At 52.8% G+C, this 21,259-nt stretch overlaps 1 protein-coding gene across 1 annotated transcript in view; it reads right to left on the reverse strand.

The window, feature by feature from the left end:
- Positions 1-21,259, reverse strand: part of GKAP1 (G kinase anchoring protein 1) — a 142,857-nt gene that overhangs the window by 12,579 nt on the left and 109,019 nt on the right. The window contains exons 9-10 of the mRNA XM_075340390.1: positions 9,477-9,578; positions 9,324-9,387 (exon numbers count right to left, since the gene is read on the reverse strand). Coding sequence (XP_075196505.1) covers positions 9,324-9,387; positions 9,477-9,578 — 166 coding nt within the window. The remainder of the gene's footprint in view (positions 1-9,323; positions 9,388-9,476; positions 9,579-21,259) is intronic.

Consider the following 21,259-nt stretch of genomic DNA (forward strand, 5'->3'; position numbering starts at 1 on the left):
GCACATTCGCCTCCCAATCTTATCAATAGGATTCGGATGTGCAGTTGACAGGGCAGTTCCAGAACTGAGCATTTCCGGCAGCCTGCACTAAGAAGGCTGATCGCGGGGGTGCCGGGTGTGGGACCCCAGCTGCTCAGACACGGATGACCTAAGGATAGGCTGTCAGGAACCACCGGGGGGGTCACTCAGAAATCCCCCGCGCTGGCTACCAGTACGTCACAATCGGGGGGTAACAAGTGGGGGTCACCCCTCCTTTATACCTCCCGACCGACAGACAGAGCACGTGACGCGCTCTCTAGCGCCCCTCTTATAGTCAGGCCAATTATGGAATTGCCCGACCATAAGCAAGGAGGCCGCTATACTACTTATGCCGATTATTGAAGGGTCCCCGGTGAGAGTAAGGTATATATTCCCCCGACCTCCGCGGGCGGAATATATAAAATCTCCCCGAATCTCACTGGCCTCCCCCCAATAATCCTTGGCACAATTCGCTGCCACCAACCGATTTACGGTAACTATTAGCCGAACACACAGACGTGGGATTCAAGATCGAGATAACAGAACAGCCCAAGATTAATTATATAATTTAATCAGCCTAAAGCACACTAGAAACTACAATATATACAATAGGGAATCTACAGAATATACATATGTCAGAGTACAGTTACAATCAAAGCATGGGTTACAAACAGGCATACACAGTTCCAGCAGTTACCTTGTTGCGTCTGGCCACAGGGGGGCGCTGTAGGCCAGGTTTCTAGGATCCTTCCCACAGATGTTTCCTACACGTGCCCCCAGCGAAAGAACCCTGGAAAATGGCCGAAGTAGGGTTATCAACCTGGGCAGATCCAGGTCCCCTCCTACCTTCGTGACCTCACAGGGAGCACTGCTCCACCCCTGGCTTGAGTTATGGACAATATCCCAACATGGAATATGGGCCATAACTTTGCCTGGGAGCGTCGTAGGCGGACGCCAATGCTCTCATTGTGACAGTTATGAATTTAGCTACAGAACGAGGGGACTCATGACCTGTCTGCCAGTTCCCCATTGGCTGATATCACGCCTGGGGCATTTCCCAATGTCCTGCTCCCATAAAAAGGGTGTGCCGGCATCGTCCGCATGCAGAGACACCATTTTTATGGTTGCCATATTTATCGGAAATATGGCTTGCGAGATATGAACCATTTTTTACTGGAGTCGTTCTGTCTGGCTATTTCCATAGCCTTGCTAACTAGCTAGCAGCCCCCACTACAGGGTCACGGCAGGGAGTCATCCTGTGTCCATTGTCCCTACACCACCTCATCTCCATATCACAGGACATGGCCATGGAGGTGTAAGTGGAACACTGAGAACAAGAAGGGAGGGGGCACTGCCAGGGAGTGATGAGGGATTATGACTGGAGTCATAATTCATCTTCATATCCCGGGATTTGCCTCACACCTCCCCCCTTTTGAGGGCGCTAGGGGGCAGCACACTCCGGTGTTCCCCCGTGCGCCCGTCCGCGACCTCTCCTTGTCGGGACAGCCCGTCTGCGTTACCGTGGTCACGGCCCCTTTTGTGGCGAATGGTGAAGTTGTATTGCTGGAGCGCAAGGCTCCATCGCAACAATCGCCCATTCGTCCCAGAGACGGTGTGCAACCAGCTGAGGGGATTGTGGTCCGTCTCCACGATGAAGTGGCGCCCGTATAGATAGGGTTGCAGACGCTGCAGGGCCCACTCTATGGCCAGGCACTCCTTCTCCATCGTGGAATAGGCAACTTCCCTTGGTAACAGCTTCCTGCTCAGGTACAAGACTGGGTGCTCTTGGCTCGCAGAGTCCACCTGGCTGAGCACCGCACCGAGGCCGAAGTCACTGGCGTCGGTCTGTACTACAAACGGCCGCGTGAAGTCGGCTGCCTGTAGCACGGGCGGGCTGGACAGGGCGTCCTTTAGGGCCCGGAAGGCTGTCTCGCAGTCCATTGTCCAATCGACTGCAGAGGGCAGCTTCTTCTTGGTGAGGTCCGTCAAGGGCTTTGCCAGGCTACTATAGCATGGAACAAACCTCCTATAGTACCCAGCGGTCCCCAAGAAGGACATCACCTGCTTCTTGGTCCTGGGGGTGGGCCAGGATGCGATGGCTTCCACTTTCTCAGGCTCGGGCTTCAGTGTTCTCCCACCTACCCGGTGACCGAGGTACTGGACCTCGCTCATGGCCAGCTGACACTTTCCCGGCTTGATGGTCAAACCTGCCCGGTGGATCCGCCTGAGCACCTGTGCTAGATGCTCTAGGTGGTCCTCCCAGGTGGGACTGAAGACGGCAATGTCATCTAGGTACGCGGCCGCGTACCCTTCAAGTCCCTTGAGCAGGGTGTTGACCATCCGCTGGAAAGTGGCAGGGGCATTCCTCATCCCGAATGGCATCACCGTGGACTCGTATAGTCCAAATGGGGTAATAAAGGCAGAGCGTTCCCTGGCCTTGCGAGTCAGGGGGATCTGCCAATATCCCCGGCTCAGATCCATGATGGTCAGGTACTGAGCCCCGGCCAACTGATCGAGCAGGTCATCGATGCGTGGCATTGGGTACGCATCGGCGACCGTGACCGCATTGAGCCCCCTGTAGTCCACGCAGAACCGAGTGGTTCGGTCCTTCTTAGGGACGAGGACTACAGGCGAGGCCCAAGCGCTGTTGGATGCCTGGATCACCCCCAGCTTCAGCATCTCGTCAATCTCCTGGCGCATGTGTTGCTGCACCTCCAGGGAGACCCGATATGCTGAACGCCGGATCGGGGGATGATCCCCAGTGTCCACGTGATGGACAGCCAAGTCAGTCCTTCCGGGCTGGTTGGTAAACAACCCCCGGAAGGGGTGTAGGGTGGCCCACAGCTGGGACCGTTGGTCCTCCAAGAGCTGGTGGCCAACCTCCACATCCTCAATGGATCCGCCTGCCCTAACCTGGGCTAGCATATCCAAGAGGGTTTCCGCTTCTCCCTCCTCGGGCAGGTTGCACACGGGGAGCGCACATGCCTCCCGCTCATGATGTGCCTTCATCATGTTCGCATGGAAGGGCTTCCGCCTTCCACGGGCAGGGTCCAGGGTGACCAGGTACGTTACAGGGTTGAGCTGCTGGTACACGAGGTATGGGCCTTCCCAGGCTGCCTGAAGCTTGTCCTGTGGTACGGGGACCAGTACCCACACCTTTTGACCCACTTGGTAGGTCCTCTCACAAGCGTTCTGGTCGTACCAACGCTTCTGATCGGCCTGGGCTTGAGCCATATTGTCGTGTACCAGTTGCGTCAAGGCCTGCATTTTGTCCCGGAAGCGCATGACATACTCGTTAACCGACACTCCAGGGGTGGCCAAATCCCCTTCCCAAGCCTCTTTCACCAGAGCCAGGGGGCCCCGCACACGTCGCCCGTACAGGAGCTCAAACGGTGAGAATCCTGTTGAGGCCTGTGGAACCTCCCGGTAAGCAAATAACAGGTGTGGGAGATACCGCTCCCAGTCACGCCCATGGGAGTCGACCAACATCTTAAGCATCTGCTTTAAGGTGCCATTGAACCGCTCGCACAGGCCATTAGTCTGTGGATGGTACGGGCTGGCCACCAGATGTCGCACCTGGACTTGCTTACAGAGGGCCTCCATCAGCTGGGACATGAATTGGGTCCCCCGGTCAGTGAGCATTTCCTGGGGAAAACCCACTCGGGAGAAAATCTCCAGCAATGCGGTGGCCACCTTGTCAGCCCGAATGGACGACAAGGCCACTGCTTCTGGGTACCGGGTGGCATAGTCCACTACCGTCAGTATGAAGCGTTTCCCGGAGCTGCTGGGGATGGCCAGCGGGCCGACCAGATCCACAGCCACCCTCCTGAAAGGCTCATCGATGATTGGCAGAGATACCAGTGGGGCTTTGGGGCGTGGCCCCGCCTTCCCCACTCTCTGACAGGTTTCACACGAACGGCAGTAGGCAGCCACATCGGCCCCCATTTTTGGCCAGTAGAAATGCTGGTTTAACCTGGCCTTGGTCTTAGCGATCCCTAGGTGTCCGGCCATCGGAATCTCATGTGCGATCCGCAACAACTCCGTCCGGAACGGATAGGGTACCACCAACTGTCGGTCCCTGGGCCACGCCTCCGGTGAACCCTGCTGGACCGTGGCCCGGTACAGCCGTCCTTGGTCCCAGACCACTCGCTCCGGGTCCGAGTCCGAGGGAGGCTGTGCCGCCTGCTCCTTAAGAGCTTTCAGGCTGTCGTCAGCTTCTAACGCTGCCTGAAACCCCTGACTAGATGTGGCCAGAATCGACGAGACTGTCACATCTTCAGTCAGTACCCCGGGACCTGTGTCCTGGCCTCCACCTGACTCGGCTGCCACTTGGTCAGAAGGGGAAGAGCTATCGGACCTCCGGGAGGCCCCTTGGCTTCCAGCACTCCCACTGCGGGTGACAGCGGCCACAGCCGCTGCGACCGTGGGTCGTGCCTGCTCCTCCTCCGTTCCTGACCAAGTCGCCGGTTCAGGCAGACCTACCTGGCTTCCTGACACCCCGGTTGTGGGGGAACCATGCACCGAGATCTTACCTGGGAGCACTTCCGCTCCTGGACCGGCCCCAATCTCACCTGCCTGTTCCCCTCCTGCAGCAACAGAACCCCGCTGTGAAATCTCTGGGGACCCCACATTTGCTGTGGTAGCCCCCACCCCACACACTGGTCCTCCCCCTGCAGCACCCTGCTCTCTGCTTATCCCTGCAGAGGGCAACAGATCCCAGCTCACAGGCTGGTTACTTGTAGAGGCATTGTCACACCTTTCTCTGACCCCCTCCCCTGTCACAGCTGCAGCTGAGTGTGTGTCTATGGTGTCTATGCAAGCAGAAATATCAGAGTTCACTCCCTCCTCCCTTACATCATTCATAGATAACACATTAACATTGTTAGGAGTCATGTCAGTACGGGCTGAAGGTTCAGCCCTTGGGGGGGGCCCAAACTGGGAGGTTATCTGCCCCAAATCTGTCCCAAGTAGCACGTTTGCAGGGATCCGATCAGTTACCCCCACCTCCCTCACCCCTCGCCCTGCGCCCCAGTCCACATAAATGTCAGCAACAGGCAGCGCCGGGTCAATGCCTCCAATCCCGGAGACAGCGAGGGTTTTTCCAGGGATCAAGTCTTGGGGGGACACCATCTCAGGCCGCACCAGAGTCACCTCCGAGGCGCTGTCTCGCAGTCCTATGGTCACAGACCGGCCGACGGTGACAGGTTGGAAGCTGTCCAGGGACCTACCACCACCCCCACCCACACAATACACCTTGGGCGGCCCTTGGGACGGGGACGGAGCCGGGGCCTTGGGACGCTGAGGGCACATGGCCTTGAAGTGTCCAGGTAGGTTGCACTGGTGGCACCGTCTTGGTTCCGCCACGGGCCTGGAGAGGGGAGTTGAGGGGGACACCCCCTGCAGTCTAGGGGCAGGTGGGGCAGTCGCCGAATTCATCTTACCCCCTCTCCAGGTGCTGCTGGTGGCCGCTCTCCTGGCCTCAGGGGCCCGGTTGTTGGTGTAGTCATCGGCAAGGGCAGCTGTAGCCGTGGACCCCTTTGGCTTCTGGTCTCGGATGAACTGGCGGAGATCCTCAGGGCAGTTCCACAAGAGTTGCTCCGTGATGAACAAGTCCAGGATCTCCGGTCCGGTGGAAAGCTGCAGGCCTTGGGTCCAGTGGTCGGCAGCTCGGGCAAGTGCCCGCCGGTGGTCAGCCCAGGAGTCCTTTGGTCCCTTCTGTAGGCTCCGGAACTTCTTGCGGTAGGACTCTGGAGTGAGGTTGTACTGTTGGATCAGGGCCCGCTTGATGGTGTCGTAGCCCTGATCTGCCTCAGCAGGCAAGTCCCCAAGGATATCCAGGGCCTTACCCCTTAAACGGGGGGTCAGGTATTTGGCCCACTGGTCCTTGTCCAGATGGTGCTGCAAGCAAGTCCGTTCAAAAGCAGTCAAGAAAGAGTCCAAGTCTCCATCCTTCTCCAGCACTGGGAAGTCCTCAACACGGACCTTTGGAAGTTTGGTGTCTCGAAGGTCACATGTGGCTGATGAGGGCCGGAGCTGAGCTAGCTGCAGCTGGTAGTCACGGTCTGCCTGTCGCTCTCGCTCTTCACGCGCTGCCTGCCGCTCTCGCTCCGCAGCCTCACGCTCTGCGTGCCGCTCCGCAGCCTCAGCGTCACGCGCTGCCTGCCGCTCTGCCCTGCGCTCTGCCAGGAGTTCCTTGTAGCCCTTCTGGTCTCCAGCCTGGAGAAGGGCCATAGCCATTTGAAGAAGGCTATCCGAGCCTCCCAGGCTCGGTGGAATGGCACGTGGTGATCTGCGGCACGCTGCAGAGCTAGGCGATTCACTGTCCCTTTCAGAGCGGAGGGCTGGCATCTGGCTCGTTGAGGAACCTTGGGTGAGCTCCTCCTCATCTTGTCCAGCAGTGCCAGGTTGCGCAATGTCCTCGGCAGAACGGTTTTCTGGCGTCGAGCTCCTGGAGGACTCGTGGGCAACCTCCTCATTGCTGTCCACAGCACCGTCCTCCCTCTCTTCGGCTCCTGCCTTAGCATTGGCCAGTTGCATAGCTCTGCTCCTGGTGCCATCAGCCATTCTTGCAGACTTTTGGTCACTGACACAGAACTGACACCTGATGCCTCCACACACCTTACAGTATCTGCACTCTGACACTCTAGTGTTGAGCTAGTCTGAAGACCCCAGCAGCCACAGCTGCTGCAGGCAGTCTTTAGTGTCTGGGAGTATGGGTCTCACACTCACACACACTATTATCTCGATCCCACCGCTATGCCACCAATATGTCAGGAACCACCGGGGGGGTCACTCAGAAATCCCCCGCGCTGGCTACCAGTACGTCACAATCGGGGGGTAACAAGTGGGGGTCACCCCTCCTTTATACCTCCCGACCGACAGACAGAGCACGTGACGCGCTCTCTAGCGCCCCTCTTATAGTCAGGCCAATTATGGAATTGCCCGACCATAAGCAAGGAGGCCGCTATACTACTTATGCCGATTATTGAAGGGTCCCCGGTGAGAGTAAGGTATATATTCCCCCGACCTCCGCGGGCGGAATATATAAAATCTCCCCGAATCTCACTGGCCTCCCCCCAATAATCCTTGGCACAATTCGCTGCCACCAACCGATTTACGGTAACTATTAGCCGAACACACAGACGTGGGATTCAAGATCGAGATAACAGAACAGCCCAAGATTAATTATATAATTTAATCAGCCTAAAGCACACTAGAAACTACAATATATACAATAGGGAATCTACAGAATATACATATGTCAGAGTACAGTTACAATCAAAGCATGGGTTACAAACAGGCATACACAGTTCCAGCAGTTACCTTGTTGCGTCTGGCCACAGGGGGGCGCTGTAGGCCAGGTTTCTAGGATCCTTCCCACAGATGTTTCCTACACGTGCCCCCAGCGAAAGAACCCTGGAAAATGGCCGAAGTAGGGTTATCAACCTGGGCAGATCCAGGTCCCCTCCTACCTTCGTGACCTCACAGGGAGCACTGCTCCACCCCTGGCTTGAGTTATGGACAATATCCCAACATGGAATATGGGCCATAACTTTGCCTGGGAGCGTCGTAGGCGGACGCCAATGCTCTCATTGTGACAGTTATGAATTTAGCTACAGAACGAGGGGACTCATGACCTGTCTGCCAGTTCCCCATTGGCTGATATCACGCCTGGGGCATTTCCCAATGTCCTGCTCCCATAAAAAGGGTGTGCCGGCATCGTCCGCATGCAGAGACACCATTTTTATGGTTGCCATATTTATCGGAAATATGGCTTGCGAGATATGAACCATTTTTTACTGGAGTCGTTCTGTCTGGCTATTTCCATAGCCTTGCTAACTAGCTAGCAGCCCCCACTACAGGGTCACGGCAGGGAGTCATCCTGTGTCCATTGTCCCTACACCACCTCATCTCCATATCACAGGACATGGCCATGGAGGTGTAAGTGGAACACTGAGAACAAGAAGGGAGGGGGCACTGCCAGGGAGTGATGAGGGATTATGACTGGAGTCATAATTCATCTTCATATCCCGGGATTTGCCTCACATAGGCCATCAATGTTAAAGTAGTGGACAACCTCTTTAACTGAGAATCCGTCAGTCAGCCTGAATTGATGGTCTAGGAATTATAAGCTGTTTTTTTTTTCTATCTTTTCCTGAGCTCTTCTGAGCTGATTTAGGTCTAGAAACATCAAAGTTTAATGTGCATAGAAACTAAGAGCTTGTAAAAAGCCAAACAGTGTAAAATATGTAATAACATTTAATTGCAAAAACTAATTGCTTTCCTGACGTGGCCAATTTCCATTTTTGTTTTTTTTCTCACCTGCTCCCAAGAACTAGAACTTTTATACTTTTCTGATCACATAGACATATATAGGTGTTTTTTTGGGTGACGAGTTATACTTTAGTACAACACCACTTATTTTACTAAAGTGTACTGGAAAACGGGGAAAAAAAATCCCACTGCAGTGAAATTGTGAAAAAAAATTGCAATTCTGACATTGAATTTTGGGAATTGTTTATACAGCATACATGATGGTCATCAGTACAATTATAACGATACCAAACTTGTCCAGTTCTTTTTAAATTATTATAATTTTAGTGCTGGTATTTGAGTTTTTTCTGTTTAGGGTGTTTACAAATCAGATTATTTTTATATTTTAACAGAATTAACGTTTGTTAACATAGTAACACGTGTATTTTATTTATCATCCTTATTTTTAAGGGGGAGAAGGGGGGTTTGAATTTTATTTTATTATTTTTCAATCTTTTAATTTTTGGAACTTTTCCCTGTAATTATTAGCGTGAATCTCCAATCATTTGATTGCTTGAACTACATACAGCAATGCCATATTATTTCTGCATATAGTAAAAATCATATTCTCCTTTGAAGCTCAGCCACAGGCAGGGTTGCAAGGGAGCTTCATATTGACATGCACGGAGGTCTTCAACAGACTGCCAGCTGTCATAGCAACCCTTTGGTGCCCCATGATCACATCATGGGCTGCGGATGGGCACGCAGAATGATGAGAATCCATGCTGGCATGCTGTTAATGCCACTGTCAAAGTTTGACAGCGGCATTTAACAAGTTAACAATGGCGGGTGATGTTCCGCACTACCTGCGATTCTTAGAGGCAGATCTTGGCTGTAATACACAGCCAATACCTGCACTGTATGGGACAAGCTTACCCTGTGAGCCCACTCCATACACCCACTACTAACTTGTGCTGGAGATGTACAGCAGATATCGGTAAAGGGTTAATTTAAAATTGAAGTGAAACAAACAACAAAAAATATACACTTACTTTCACCTTCTTGTAACATCTTAAGAACTTGTGCATTTCTGGCTTTAACTTCTTTATATTTTGCCTTTATCAAAATTAAAGGAAAAGGCAACATGTAATATCAATGAGGAAACATGACTGCAAAAAAGCCTTTACCTCAAGAATTTCACATACCTCCCATTGTGAAATGCTGCTTTTCAGGTGCTTTATCTGGGTGTCTTTCTTTTCCAGTTCCACCTTCATTAGCTCTGTTCTCCCATCTTTTAAAACAGGGTCCTGCATATTGAATTATTACATACATTACATTTCAGATTCGCATTGCAGACTTTTTTTTTTCCCCCCTTTGACTATCAGTATGACCTGGGAAACTGGAAAAAGGCCTATAAAATCTTGCACGGTATTCTTGTGTGAAGGTTTTCTTCTGCTTTGATAAAGATTTGTTTTTCATTATCAGAAAGATCATAAAGATATCCCCCTGCTGCAACCAATTTAACAACACTCAACTTGCCAACAATTGTCAGGACAATCACACAATTGACTGACGATTCATGGACGAAGCGGTGGGTGGCGTTGCTACTGGGTGCATATCCAATCCCAACACATGGAAATCTCTCCTGTAGATATATTTATATTACACACACACACACACAATATATCTATATATCTATATATACATACATACATACATATACACACACAGTGTATATGTATATGTGTATAATTATATATTATATATATATATATATATATATATACACACACATATACATATACATATACACACATACACTAGAAGGTGGCTCGATTCTACGCATCGGGTATTCTAGAATTTACGTATTGTGTAGTTCATGTATGATTTTTGTTATATATATATATATATATATATATATATATATATAGATAGATAGATAGATAGATAGATAGATAGATAGATAGATAGATAGATAGATAGATAGATGGATGGATGTTGTTGTGTGTAGTTACCAAGTGTTTGTGTAGGGCACTGTACATGTTCTGGGTGTTGTCTGGGTGTGGAGGGGGGTGAGAGCGGTGTTGTATGTGTGTTGCGTTGTTTGTGGAGCGTTGTGTGTGTGTGTTGCGCGGTTTGTGTGGGTGTGGTGTGTTTTGGGGGGAGGTATGTTTTGTGCAATGTGTGTGTTGTGCGGTATGTGCGTTTATGTATGCCGCGGTGTTTGTTGTTGTGTGTGTGCGGCGTTGTCTGTGTGTGTGGGTGTCTGTGTAGGGCGGTGTTTGAGGTTCCCAGTGTGTGTGTGGTGTGTTGTGTGTGTGTGTGTGTGTGTGTGTGTGTGTGTGTGTGTGTTGGGGGGAGGTGTGCACCTCCCATCGTGCCCCATCCCCCATGCTGCGCACCCCCCATCGTGCCCCATCCCCCATGCTGCGCACCCCCCATCGTGCTCCATCCCCCATGCTGCCCAACCCCCATAGTGCTCCATCCCCTATGCTGCGCATTCCCCATCGTGCTCCATCCCCCATGCTGCGCACTCCCCATCGTGCTCCATCCCCCATGCTGCGCACTCCCCATCGTGCTCCATCCCCCATGCTGCGCACTCCCCATCGTGCTCCATCCCCCATGCTGCGCACTCCCCATCGTGCTCCATCCCCCATGCTGCGCACTCCCCATCGTGCTCCATCCCCCATGCTGCAAACCCCCCATCGTGCTCCATCCCCCATGCTGCGCACTCCCCATCGTGCTCCATCCCCCATGCTGCGCACCCCCCATCGTGCTCCATCCCCCATGCTGCGCACCCCCCATCGTGCTCCATCCCCCATGCTGCGCACCCCCCATCGTGCTCCATCCCCCATGCTGCGCACCCCCCATCGTGCTCCATCCCCCATGCTGCACACTCCCTATCGTGCTCCATCCCCCATGCTGCGCACTCCCCATCGTGCTCCATCCCCCATTCTGCGCACCCCCCATCGTGCTCCATCCCCCATGCTATAATAGTTCTCCTATTATACTCAGAGAGGAGTATAATAGGAGGACTATAATAGGAGGAGTAGTCCTGTGGGGAGAGGAGTATAATGCCAATATATAGAAATTACAGGCTTCACCACATACACTGAAGGTGCTAATGGGATAAAGAATCATATAGTAAAAAGAATCCCAGCACTCAAAATGAAGACAAGGGGGGAATTATGCAAAAGTGAATTTATTGATACACTGCAAAAGGAACCTAACCAGAGCAACAGCACCAACGTTTCGGCATAGAGCCTTTCTCAAGGTTGTTGCATCACTGGTCAGAGTAAGGAACCACGGGTCTCGAAGGACAACCGGGGGTTTGCAAATAATGGCGAGGTTCCACACGTTTTTGCAGGGTATGCTCGTGGGTGAAGGGGTGACAGGATCACAATGTGAGGTGAGAGGACGCCTGCAGTAGAGATCCGGGACTGGCATCAGTGGCAGGGAGAGAGGCTGCAAACTTGTTTTCTTTGCATTATTTGAGGGCTGAATGCAATGCATTTTGTTGTTATTTTGGCCATTTCTCATTTTCAGAAAATACAAAATGTATTGCTTGGAAATTCAGAGACGTTGTCAGTAGTTTATAGAATAAAAGAACAATTTACATTTTACTCAAAAATATACCTATAAAGAAAGAGAAGTCAGAAAAACTGAAAATTTTCTAGTGGTCTCTTAATTTTTGCTAGAGCTGTATTATGAAGCCATGCACTTTGTTTTTGCAATGTTCTCGTGCAATTTTCCATGCATGTTCTGTATAAGTTTATTTAGTGACCTGGAATTTTTGATAATTTTCATGTTTGGAGTTTGCTATTCTGACAAACTGTCAGTCAATGAATGTATTGCATTCATGAACTCCGTTTATTTTCTTTTAACCCCTTTACGACCCATGATGTACTGGGTATGTCATGGATCGTGTGAGGTTAATCCCCCGCAGGCTGCCGTGGGTAGCACGCGGCGATCTGCACACATCAGCTGATTTCAACAGCTGACGTGTGCCTGCTAGTCGCGAGTGGAATCGCGTTGCACCCGCGACTATTAAACAGTTAGATCTCGCTGCCAAAATCTGGCAGCGAGATGTATATGTGTGCAGCCATAATGATAACTTACCCGCCCCCATCGGAAGTCATGTGACGTGAGTACGTGTCTTCCGGTGGTTGCCATGGTAGCACAGGGTGATGGCATGACGCCTGTAGCTATCATGAGTCACTTTCTCTCAATGCCGGCAGACCGCTGGCAGTGAGAGAAAAAAGAGAATTTTGTTTACTTACCGTAAATTCTTTTTCTTGTAGTTCCGACATGGGAGACCCAAACCATGGGTGTATAGCTTCTGCCTCCGGAGGACACACAAAGTACTACACTCAAACGTGTAGCTCCTCCCTCCGGGCTATATACACCCCCTGGATGACAATCTACCCAGTTCAGTGCAAAAGCTGAAGGAGGACATCCACCCATAAGTAGAGATAGAGTAAAACTCGGAAAGACCGGAACTCTGTCTACTAACAACAGCCGGTGAAACACACGGAACAAAAAAACTGCCAACAGGCAACAGGGAGGGTGCTGGGTCTCCCATGTCGGAACTATAAGAAAAAGAATTTACGGTAAGTAAACAAAATTCTCTTTTTCTTCATCGTTCCTTATGGGAGACCCAAACCATGGGACGTTCCAAAGCAGTCCATGGGTGGGAAATAAACCAAACTGAGAAGTAGGCAAAACCTAACTTCACAAATGGGCGACAGCCGCCTGAAGGATGCGTCTGCCCAAGCTCGCATCTGCCGAAGCATGAGCATGCACTTGGTAGTGCACTTGCGATAAAGTGTGCAGACTGGACCACGTGGCAGCCTGACAAACCTGCTGAGCCGTAGCCTGGTGCCTGAAAGCCCAGGAGGCACCGACAGCTCTGGTCGAGTGCGCCTTAATCCCTGGCGGAGGAGGCACCTGAGAACACTGGTAGGCATCGGTGATAGCCGACCTGATCCAACGAGCTAGGGTCGGTTTAGAAGCAGCGAGACCCTTGCGCTGACCAGTGGTTAGCACAAAAAGTGAGGTGCACCGCCTAAAACCGGCGGTGCGTGACACATAGATTCGGAGCGCCCACACCAAATCTAAGGAATGCAACGCCTTCTCAAAGCGATGCACAGGGGCCGGACAAAGAGAAGGCAATGAAATGTCCTGGTTAAGGTGGAAAGGAGACACCACCTTAGGGAGAAAGTCCGGAGTCGGACGAAGAACCACCTTGTCTTGGTGAAACACCAAAAAGGGGATTCCGAAGAGAGCGCAGCCAAATCAGAAACTCTCCTGAGAGAAGTTATGGCTACTAGAAAAACAACTTTCTGTGAAAGTCTGAACAAAGGAACCTTCCTGAGAGGCTCAAAGGGGGGTTTCTGTAAGGCCATGAGGACCAGATTAAGGTCCCAGGGATCCAAGGGCCCCCGGTAAGGAGGAATGATGTGAGATGCGCCCTGCATGAAGGTGCGCACCTGAGCCAGTTGGGCGATACGCCGCTGGAACAATACCGACAGAGCCGACACCTGTCCCTTGAGGGAATTAAGGGACAGTCCTAGCTGTAGACCGGACTGTAGAAAAGACAGGATGGTCGGCAAGGAGAACGGCCAAGGAGCATGGTCGGAAGAGCGACACCAGGACAGGAAAATCCTCCAAGTCCTGTGGTAAATCCTGGCCGAGGAAGACTTCCGAGCCTGAGTCATAGTGGAGATGACCTCAGAGGGAATGCCTGAAGCCGTCAGGATCCAGGACTCAAGAGCCACGCCGTCAATCTGAGAGCCGCAGAATTCTGGCGGAAGAACGGACCTTGAGAGAGAAGGTCTGGGCGGTCCGGGAGATGCCACGGCACCCCTACGGACAGACGGAGCAGGTCTGGGTACCAAGCTCGCCTGGGCCAGTCCGGAGCAATGATTATGACTCGACGGCCCTCCATTCTGATCTTGCGCAGAACTCTGGGCAAGAGAGCTAGAGGGGGAAACACATAGGCCAGACGGAACTGAGACCAATCTTGAACCAGTGCGTCCGCTGCGAAGGCTTGAGGATCGTGGGAGCGAGCCACGTAAACCGGAACCTTGTGGTTGTGCCGGGATGCCATTAGATCCACTTCCGGAGTGCCCCACTTGCGGCAGATTGATCTGAACACTGACGGATGCAGGGCCCACTCGCCGCTGTCCACGGTTCGACGGCTGAGATAATCGGCCTCCCAGTTTTCCACGCCTGGGATGTGGACTGCAGATATGGCGGACTTGGAGTCCTCCGTCCACTGGAGGATTCGTTGAACCTCCAACATCGCCAGACGGCTGTGAGTCCCGCCCTGGTGATTGATGTAGGCAACCGCTGTCGCGTTGTCCGACTGAACTCGAATGTGCCTGCCCGCCAACAGGTGGTGAAAGGCTAGGAGAGCTAGAAACACAGCTCTGATCTCCAGCACATTGATCGAGAGGGCTGATTCGGACGGAGTCCAAGTGCCCTGTGCTCGGTGATGGAGAAATACTGCTCCCCAACCGGAGAGGCTGGCATCCGTGGTGAGGATCACCCAGGACGGTGTCAGGAAGGAGCGTCCCTGTGACAGAGAGAGGGGCCGAAGCCACCACTGAAGAGATCTCCTGGTCTGTGGCGACAGAGCCACCAGCCTGTGCAAGGAAGAGATTCGCTTGTCCCAACAGCGGAGAATGTCCAGCTGCAGGGGACGCAGATGGAACTGGGCAAAGGGAACCGCTTCTATTGACGCCACCATCTGACCCAGCACCTGCATGAGGTGTCTGATGGAATGACGGCGGTGCCTCAGCAGAGAGCGCACCGCCAGACGAAGGGACTGCTGTTTGACTAAGGGCAACTTGACAAGTGCCGGCAGAGTCTCGAACTGCATCCCTAGGTACATAAGCACCTGGGTCGGGGTCAGAGTGGACTTGGGCAGGTTGACAAGCCACCCGAACTGAACGAGCGTGGCGAGAGTGAGCGAGACACTCCGCTGGCAGTCTGCACTGGATGAGGCCTTGACTAGAAGGTCGTCCAGGTAAGGGATCACTGCCAACCCCTGGAGGTGCAGGACCGCGACCACTGCTGCCATGACCTTGGTGAATACTCGAGGGGCCGTGGCTAAGCCGAAGGGGAGAGCCACGAATTGGAAATGTTCCTCTCCGATTGCAAAGCGTAGCCAACGCTGGTGTGAAACCGCAATAGGCACATGCAGATAGGCATCTCTGATGTCGATGGATGCCAGAAAATCTCCTTGGGTCATTGAAGCAATGACCGATCTCAGAGATTCCATACGAAAGTGCCGTACCTGGACATGCTTGTTGAGAAGCTTGAGATCCAGGATGGGCCGGAAGGAACCGTCCTTCTTGGGGACTAGAAAGAGGTTTGAGTAGAAACCGCTGAACCGTTCCCGGGCGGGAACCGGAACAATTACACCGTTGGCCTGCAGGGATGCCACGGCCTGAGAGAAGGCGGCGGCTTTGGAGCAGGGGGGGTGGACAGAAAAAATCTGTTTGGCGGGCTGGAAGAAAATTCTATCCTGTAGCCGTGGGAGATGATATCCCGCACCCACTGATCGGAGACGTGTTGAAGCCACACGTCGCCAAAGTGGGAGAGCCTGCCACCGACCAAGGACGTTGCTGGCGCAGCCAGATAGTCAAGAGGAGGCTGCCTTAGTGGCAGCGGCTCCTCCGGTCTTTTGAGGACGCGGCTTCGCGCGCCAGTTGGGTTTACGATCCTTGGCTGCGGTAGTGGACGAGGTTGAGGGCTTAGAGGATGACCAGTTAGAGGAACGAAAGGAACGAAACCTCGATTGGTTCCTGCCCTGGACAGGTTTCTTGGCTTTAGTTTGTGGCAAGGAAGTACTCTTCCCGCCAGTAGCTTCCTTAATTATTTCATCCAGTTGTTCACCAAACAGCCGGGACCCAGCAAAAGGAAGACTCGCAAGGTACTTCTTAGAGGAAGCGTCTGCTTTCCACTCTCGAAGCCATAAGATCCTGCGGATCGCGAGGGAGTTAGCGGAGGCCACCGCCGTGCGGTGAGAAGCCTCCAGGATGGCAGACATGGCATAGGATGAAAAAGCCGAAGCCTGGGAAGTTAAGGCATCCATCTCAGGAATAGAGTCCCTGGTGAGGAATGTATCTCCGCCAGAGAGGCAGAGACTGCCTTAAGAGCCCACACTGCCGCAAAAGACGGGGAGAACGAGGCTCCTGCCGCCTCATATACAGACTTGGCCAGAAGGTCAACCTGGCGGTCAGTGGGATCCTTAAGAGAAGTGCCATCAGCCACAGCAACGACTGTGCGGGCTGAGATTCTGGACACCGGAGGGTCTACCTTTGGGGACTGGGCCCATTCCTTAACCACCTCTGGTGGAAAAGGAAAACGGTCATCAGAACTACGCTTCGGAAAACGTTTGTCAGGACAGGCCCTGGACTTGGTAACAGTGGCCTGAAAACTGGAGTGGTTAAAAAACATGCTCCTAGCTCTCTTAGGTGAGGTAAACTGGTGTATCTCTACCAGAGAGGCTTGTTCCTCTGACTCTGGTGGGTTGAGGTTCAGTACGGAGTTAATGGACGCAATCAAGTCACTAACATCCGCATCACCCTCAGACAAGTCAATGGGGTACATAGAGGTAGCGTCTGAGCCCACAGTAAACGAATCCTCCTCGCCCTGCACCTCGGCACGTGAATCAGAGCCGTGGGAAGAGGAAGGAGAAGGATCCCTGCGTCTCCGTTTAGGGGGACGGGGTCCTAGGACATGCTCTGAGGGCTCTGCAGAGCTCGGAGCAGCAGAGGCACCCTGAGAAGAGGGCTGATGCATGGTCAGCAGTGTCCGGGACAGCTGCCCCATGGAGTCGGCAAAAGACTGGGAAATAGCTTGTGAAAAGGATGCTACCCAGGCCGGGGGTTCAGCCACCGGGGCCGGAGCAGCCGGAGGGACCCCTGAGGAGGCTCCAGGCTGAGACACAACCATGTTAGCACAGGCATCACAATGTGGGTATGTGCTTGGCTCTGGCAGAATGAGCTTACATGCAGTGCATATAGCGTACATGTTTGCAGCCTTGCTCCGGGTGACAGACATGCTGCTGAGGAGGAGCCAAAATACACTCCTGTAGAATGTCCTGAGAGTGTATAATAAAGCCCACAACCAGAGGTTGTAGCTTACCAGACCGCTCTCTGTGTGCCCTCCGGATTCCAAAGCTCAGACCCCCAGTGAAGCGTCAGCCTTCCTAAACAGCAGCAGCTGCAGCATCCAGCGCCGATCAGTGTGATAAACGCTGAGAAAATGGCGCTGGGAGGAGGAGGGGCGGAGATTAGCCCAAGAGCGGGAAACCGGAGGGCTAAGGAGAGATGCAGGGGAGGGGAACATCTCCTCAGAGAGGAGTGTCCTCCCCTCTGCTGGCCGGCCGGTGGGTGGCGCCACTCTATTCCCCTGCCTGAATGACGTGCAGGGGTGAAACCGAAACTAGGCCCAAACAGAAGCCGGGGCCTAGATTTTAACATGCGGCCGACGAGCAGGCACCTTCGGCGCGGTTCTCAGGGGAAACCCCCAGAACCGGCCGGGATTTACAGTAAAGATAAAAAACACACTTTCCCCTTAATAAAAGTACCCGGGACCCCTGAAAAACGTCTCAATACTTAGCTTCTGAGACGCAGGGCCAGTCCCTGAGGGGGGGGTTAAACGCTTCTTCCAGCAGGAACCAGACAGGGCTGCGGATGGAGACCGGTCTCCTGCAAGCAGAGAGGACCGAGACGGCTCCCACTTCAAACCAGAGCCTCTCAGAGGATGTGAAGGAGCGCGGCATGTGAAGGCTCCAGCCTTGTAAAGTCAACCTTAACAGCACCGCCGACACAGTGGGGTGAGAAGGGACATGCCGGGAGTCCAGACTGGACCCGCTTTTCTTCCATATCTTTAAAATCAAAATAAAAATGAAAAATCAGAGAATGCATGTGTGTGTGTGATCCTCCTGACACAAAAGCATTGAACTGGGTAGATTGTCACCCAGGGGGTGTATATAGCCCGGAGGGAGGAGCTACACGTTTGAGTGTAGTACTTTGTGTGTCCTCCGGAGGCAGAAGCTATACACCGATGGTTTGGGTCTCCGCTGTGTAGCTATTGTGCAGTCGCACTTTTTTTTGCAGTTTTTACAGATTTGAAATTTTTTTCGCTGTTTTCCAGTACACTATATGGTAAAACTTATGGTTTCATTTAAAAGTAAAACTCGTCTCGCAAAAAACAAGCCCTCATATGGCAAGATTGACGGAAAAATAAAAATTATGGCTCTCGGAAGAAAGAGGAAAAAAAAACCACGGAAAAACGCAAAACCGCCTGGGGTGAAGGGGTTAACATTGTGATCAATGGATGTCATATGCTACCGTATGGCTTTACAGTGGAATAAAGGGAATTTTGTTTACTTACCGTAAATTCCTTTTCTTCTAGCTCCTATTGGGAGACCCAGACAATTGGGGTGTATAGCTTCTGCCTCCGGAGGCCATACAAAGTATTACACTTTTAAAAAAGTGTAACCCCCTCCCCTCTGCCTATACACCCTCCCGTGGATCACAGGCTCCTCAGTTTTGGTGCAAAAGCAGGAAGGAGAAAACTTATAAATTGGTCTAGGGTAAATTCAATCCGAAGGATGTTCGGAGAACTGAAAACCATGACCCATAAGAACAAATCAACATCAACAACATGTGTACACAAAAGAACAACCAGCCCGAAGGGCACAGGGGTGGGTGCTGGGTCTCCCAATAGGAGCTAGAAGAAAAGGAATTTACGGTAAGTAAACAAAATTCCCTTTTTCTTTGTCGCTCCATTGGGAGACCCAGACAATTGGGACGTCCAAGAGCAGTCCCTGGGTGGGTAAAAGAATACCTCAATAAAAAGGTGCCGAAAACGGCCCCCTCTTACAGGTGGGCAACCGCCGCCTGGAGGACTCGCCTACCTAGACTGGCGTCTGCCGAAACATAGGCATGCACTTGATAGTGCTTCGTGAAAGTGTGCAAACTAGACCACGTAGCTGCCTGACACACCTGCTGAGCCGTCGCCCGGTGCCGCAAAGCCCAGGACGCACCTACGGCTCTGGTAGAATGGGCTTTCAACCCAGAAGGAAGTGGAAGCCCAGAAGAACGGTAGGCCTCGAGAATCGGTTCCTTGATCCACCGAGCCAAGGTTGACTTGGAGGCCTGAGAGCCCTTACGTTGGCCAGCGACAAGGACAAAGAGCGCGTCTGAACGGCGCAGGGGCGCCATGCGAGACACGTAGAACCGGAGTGCTCTCACTAGATCCAAAGAGTGCAAATCCTTTTCACACTGGTGAATTGGATTAGGGCAAAAGGAAGGCAAGGAGATATCCTGATTTAGATGAAAAGGGGATACCACCTTAGTGAGAAATTCCGGGACAGGACGCAGAACCACCTTATCCTGGTGGAAAACCAGGAAGGGGGCTTTGCATGACAGCGCTGCAAGCTCAGACACTCTCCGAAGTGATGTGACTGCCACCAGGAAGGCCACCTTCTGAGAAAGACGGGAGAGAGAGACATCCCGCAGCAGCTCAAAAGGCGGCTTTTGAAGAGCCGTCAGAACGCTGTTAAGATCCCAAGGTTCCAACGGACGTTTGTAAGGTGGGACCATGTGGCAAACCCCCTGCAGGAACGTGCGGACCTGCGGAAGCCTGGCTAGACGCTTTTGAAAAAACACGGAAAGCGCCGACACTTGGCCCTTGAGAGAGCCGAGGGACAAACCCTTGTCCATTCCAGATTGTAGGAATGAAAAATGTGGGTAAAGCAAACGGCCATGGAGGAAAACCGTTATCAGAGCACCAGGATAAGAAGATTTGCCAAGACCTGTAATAGATTTTGGCGGACGTTGGCTTCCTGGCTTGTCTCATGGTGGCAATGACATCCTGAGATAACCCTGAAGACGCTAGGAGCCAGGACTCAATGGCCACACAGTCAGGTTGAGGGCCACAGAATTCAGATGGAAAAACGGCCCTTGTGACAGCAAGTCTGGGCGGTCTGGAAGCGCCCACGGTTGACCCACCGTGAGATGCCACAGATCCGGATACCACGACCGCCTCGGCCAGTCTGGAGCGACGAGAATGGCGCGACGGCAGTCGGACCGGATCTTGCGTAGTACTCTGGGCAGCATCGCCAGAGGGGGAAACACATATGGCAGTCGAAACTGTGACCAGTCCTGGACCAGAGCGTCCGCTGCCAGAGCTCTGTGATCCTGAGACCGTGCCATAAAGGCCGGGACCTTGTTGTTGTGTCGTGACGCCATGAGATCGACGTCCGGCGTTCCCCAGCGGCGACAGATCTCTCGAAACACATCTGGGTGAAGAGACCATTCCCCCGCGTCCATGCCCTGACGACTGAGAAAATCTGCTTCCCAGTTTTCCACGCCCGGGATGTGAACTGCGGAGATGGTGGAGCCTGTGACTTCCACCCACCGCAGAATCCGCCCGACTTCCTGGAAGGCTTGACGACTGCGAGTGCTGCCTTGGTGGTTGATGTAGGCGACGGCAGTGGCGTTGTCCGACTGGATTCGGATCTGCCTGCCCTCCAGCCACCGATGGAAAGCCAATAGGGCTAGATATACTGCCCTTATCTCCAGAATATTGATCTGAAGGGACGATTCTATTGGAGTCCAGGTTCCTTGAGCCCTGTGGTGGAGAAAAACCGCTCCCCAACCTGACAGGCTCGCGTCCGTGGTGACCACGGCCCAGGTTGGGGGGGAGGAAGGATTTTCCCCGAGACTGAGATGTGGGTAGGAGCCACCACTGAAGTGATGTTTTGGTTGCAAGTGAAAGAGAGATGTTCTTGTCGAGGGAAGCCGAACTCTTGTCCCATTTGCGAAGAATGTCCCATTGGAGTGGCCGTAGATGGAATTGCGCGAACGGCACTGCCTCCATAGCTGCAACCATCTTCCACAGGAAGTGCATGAGGCGCCTTAAGGGGTGTGACTGACTCCGAAGAAGTGACTGCACCCCCGCCTGC

Source organism: Anomaloglossus baeobatrachus, chromosome 1 (assembly GCF_048569485.1).
Source record: "Anomaloglossus baeobatrachus isolate aAnoBae1 chromosome 1, aAnoBae1.hap1, whole genome shotgun sequence".
NCBI lineage: Eukaryota > Metazoa > Chordata > Amphibia > Anura > Aromobatidae > Anomaloglossus > Anomaloglossus baeobatrachus.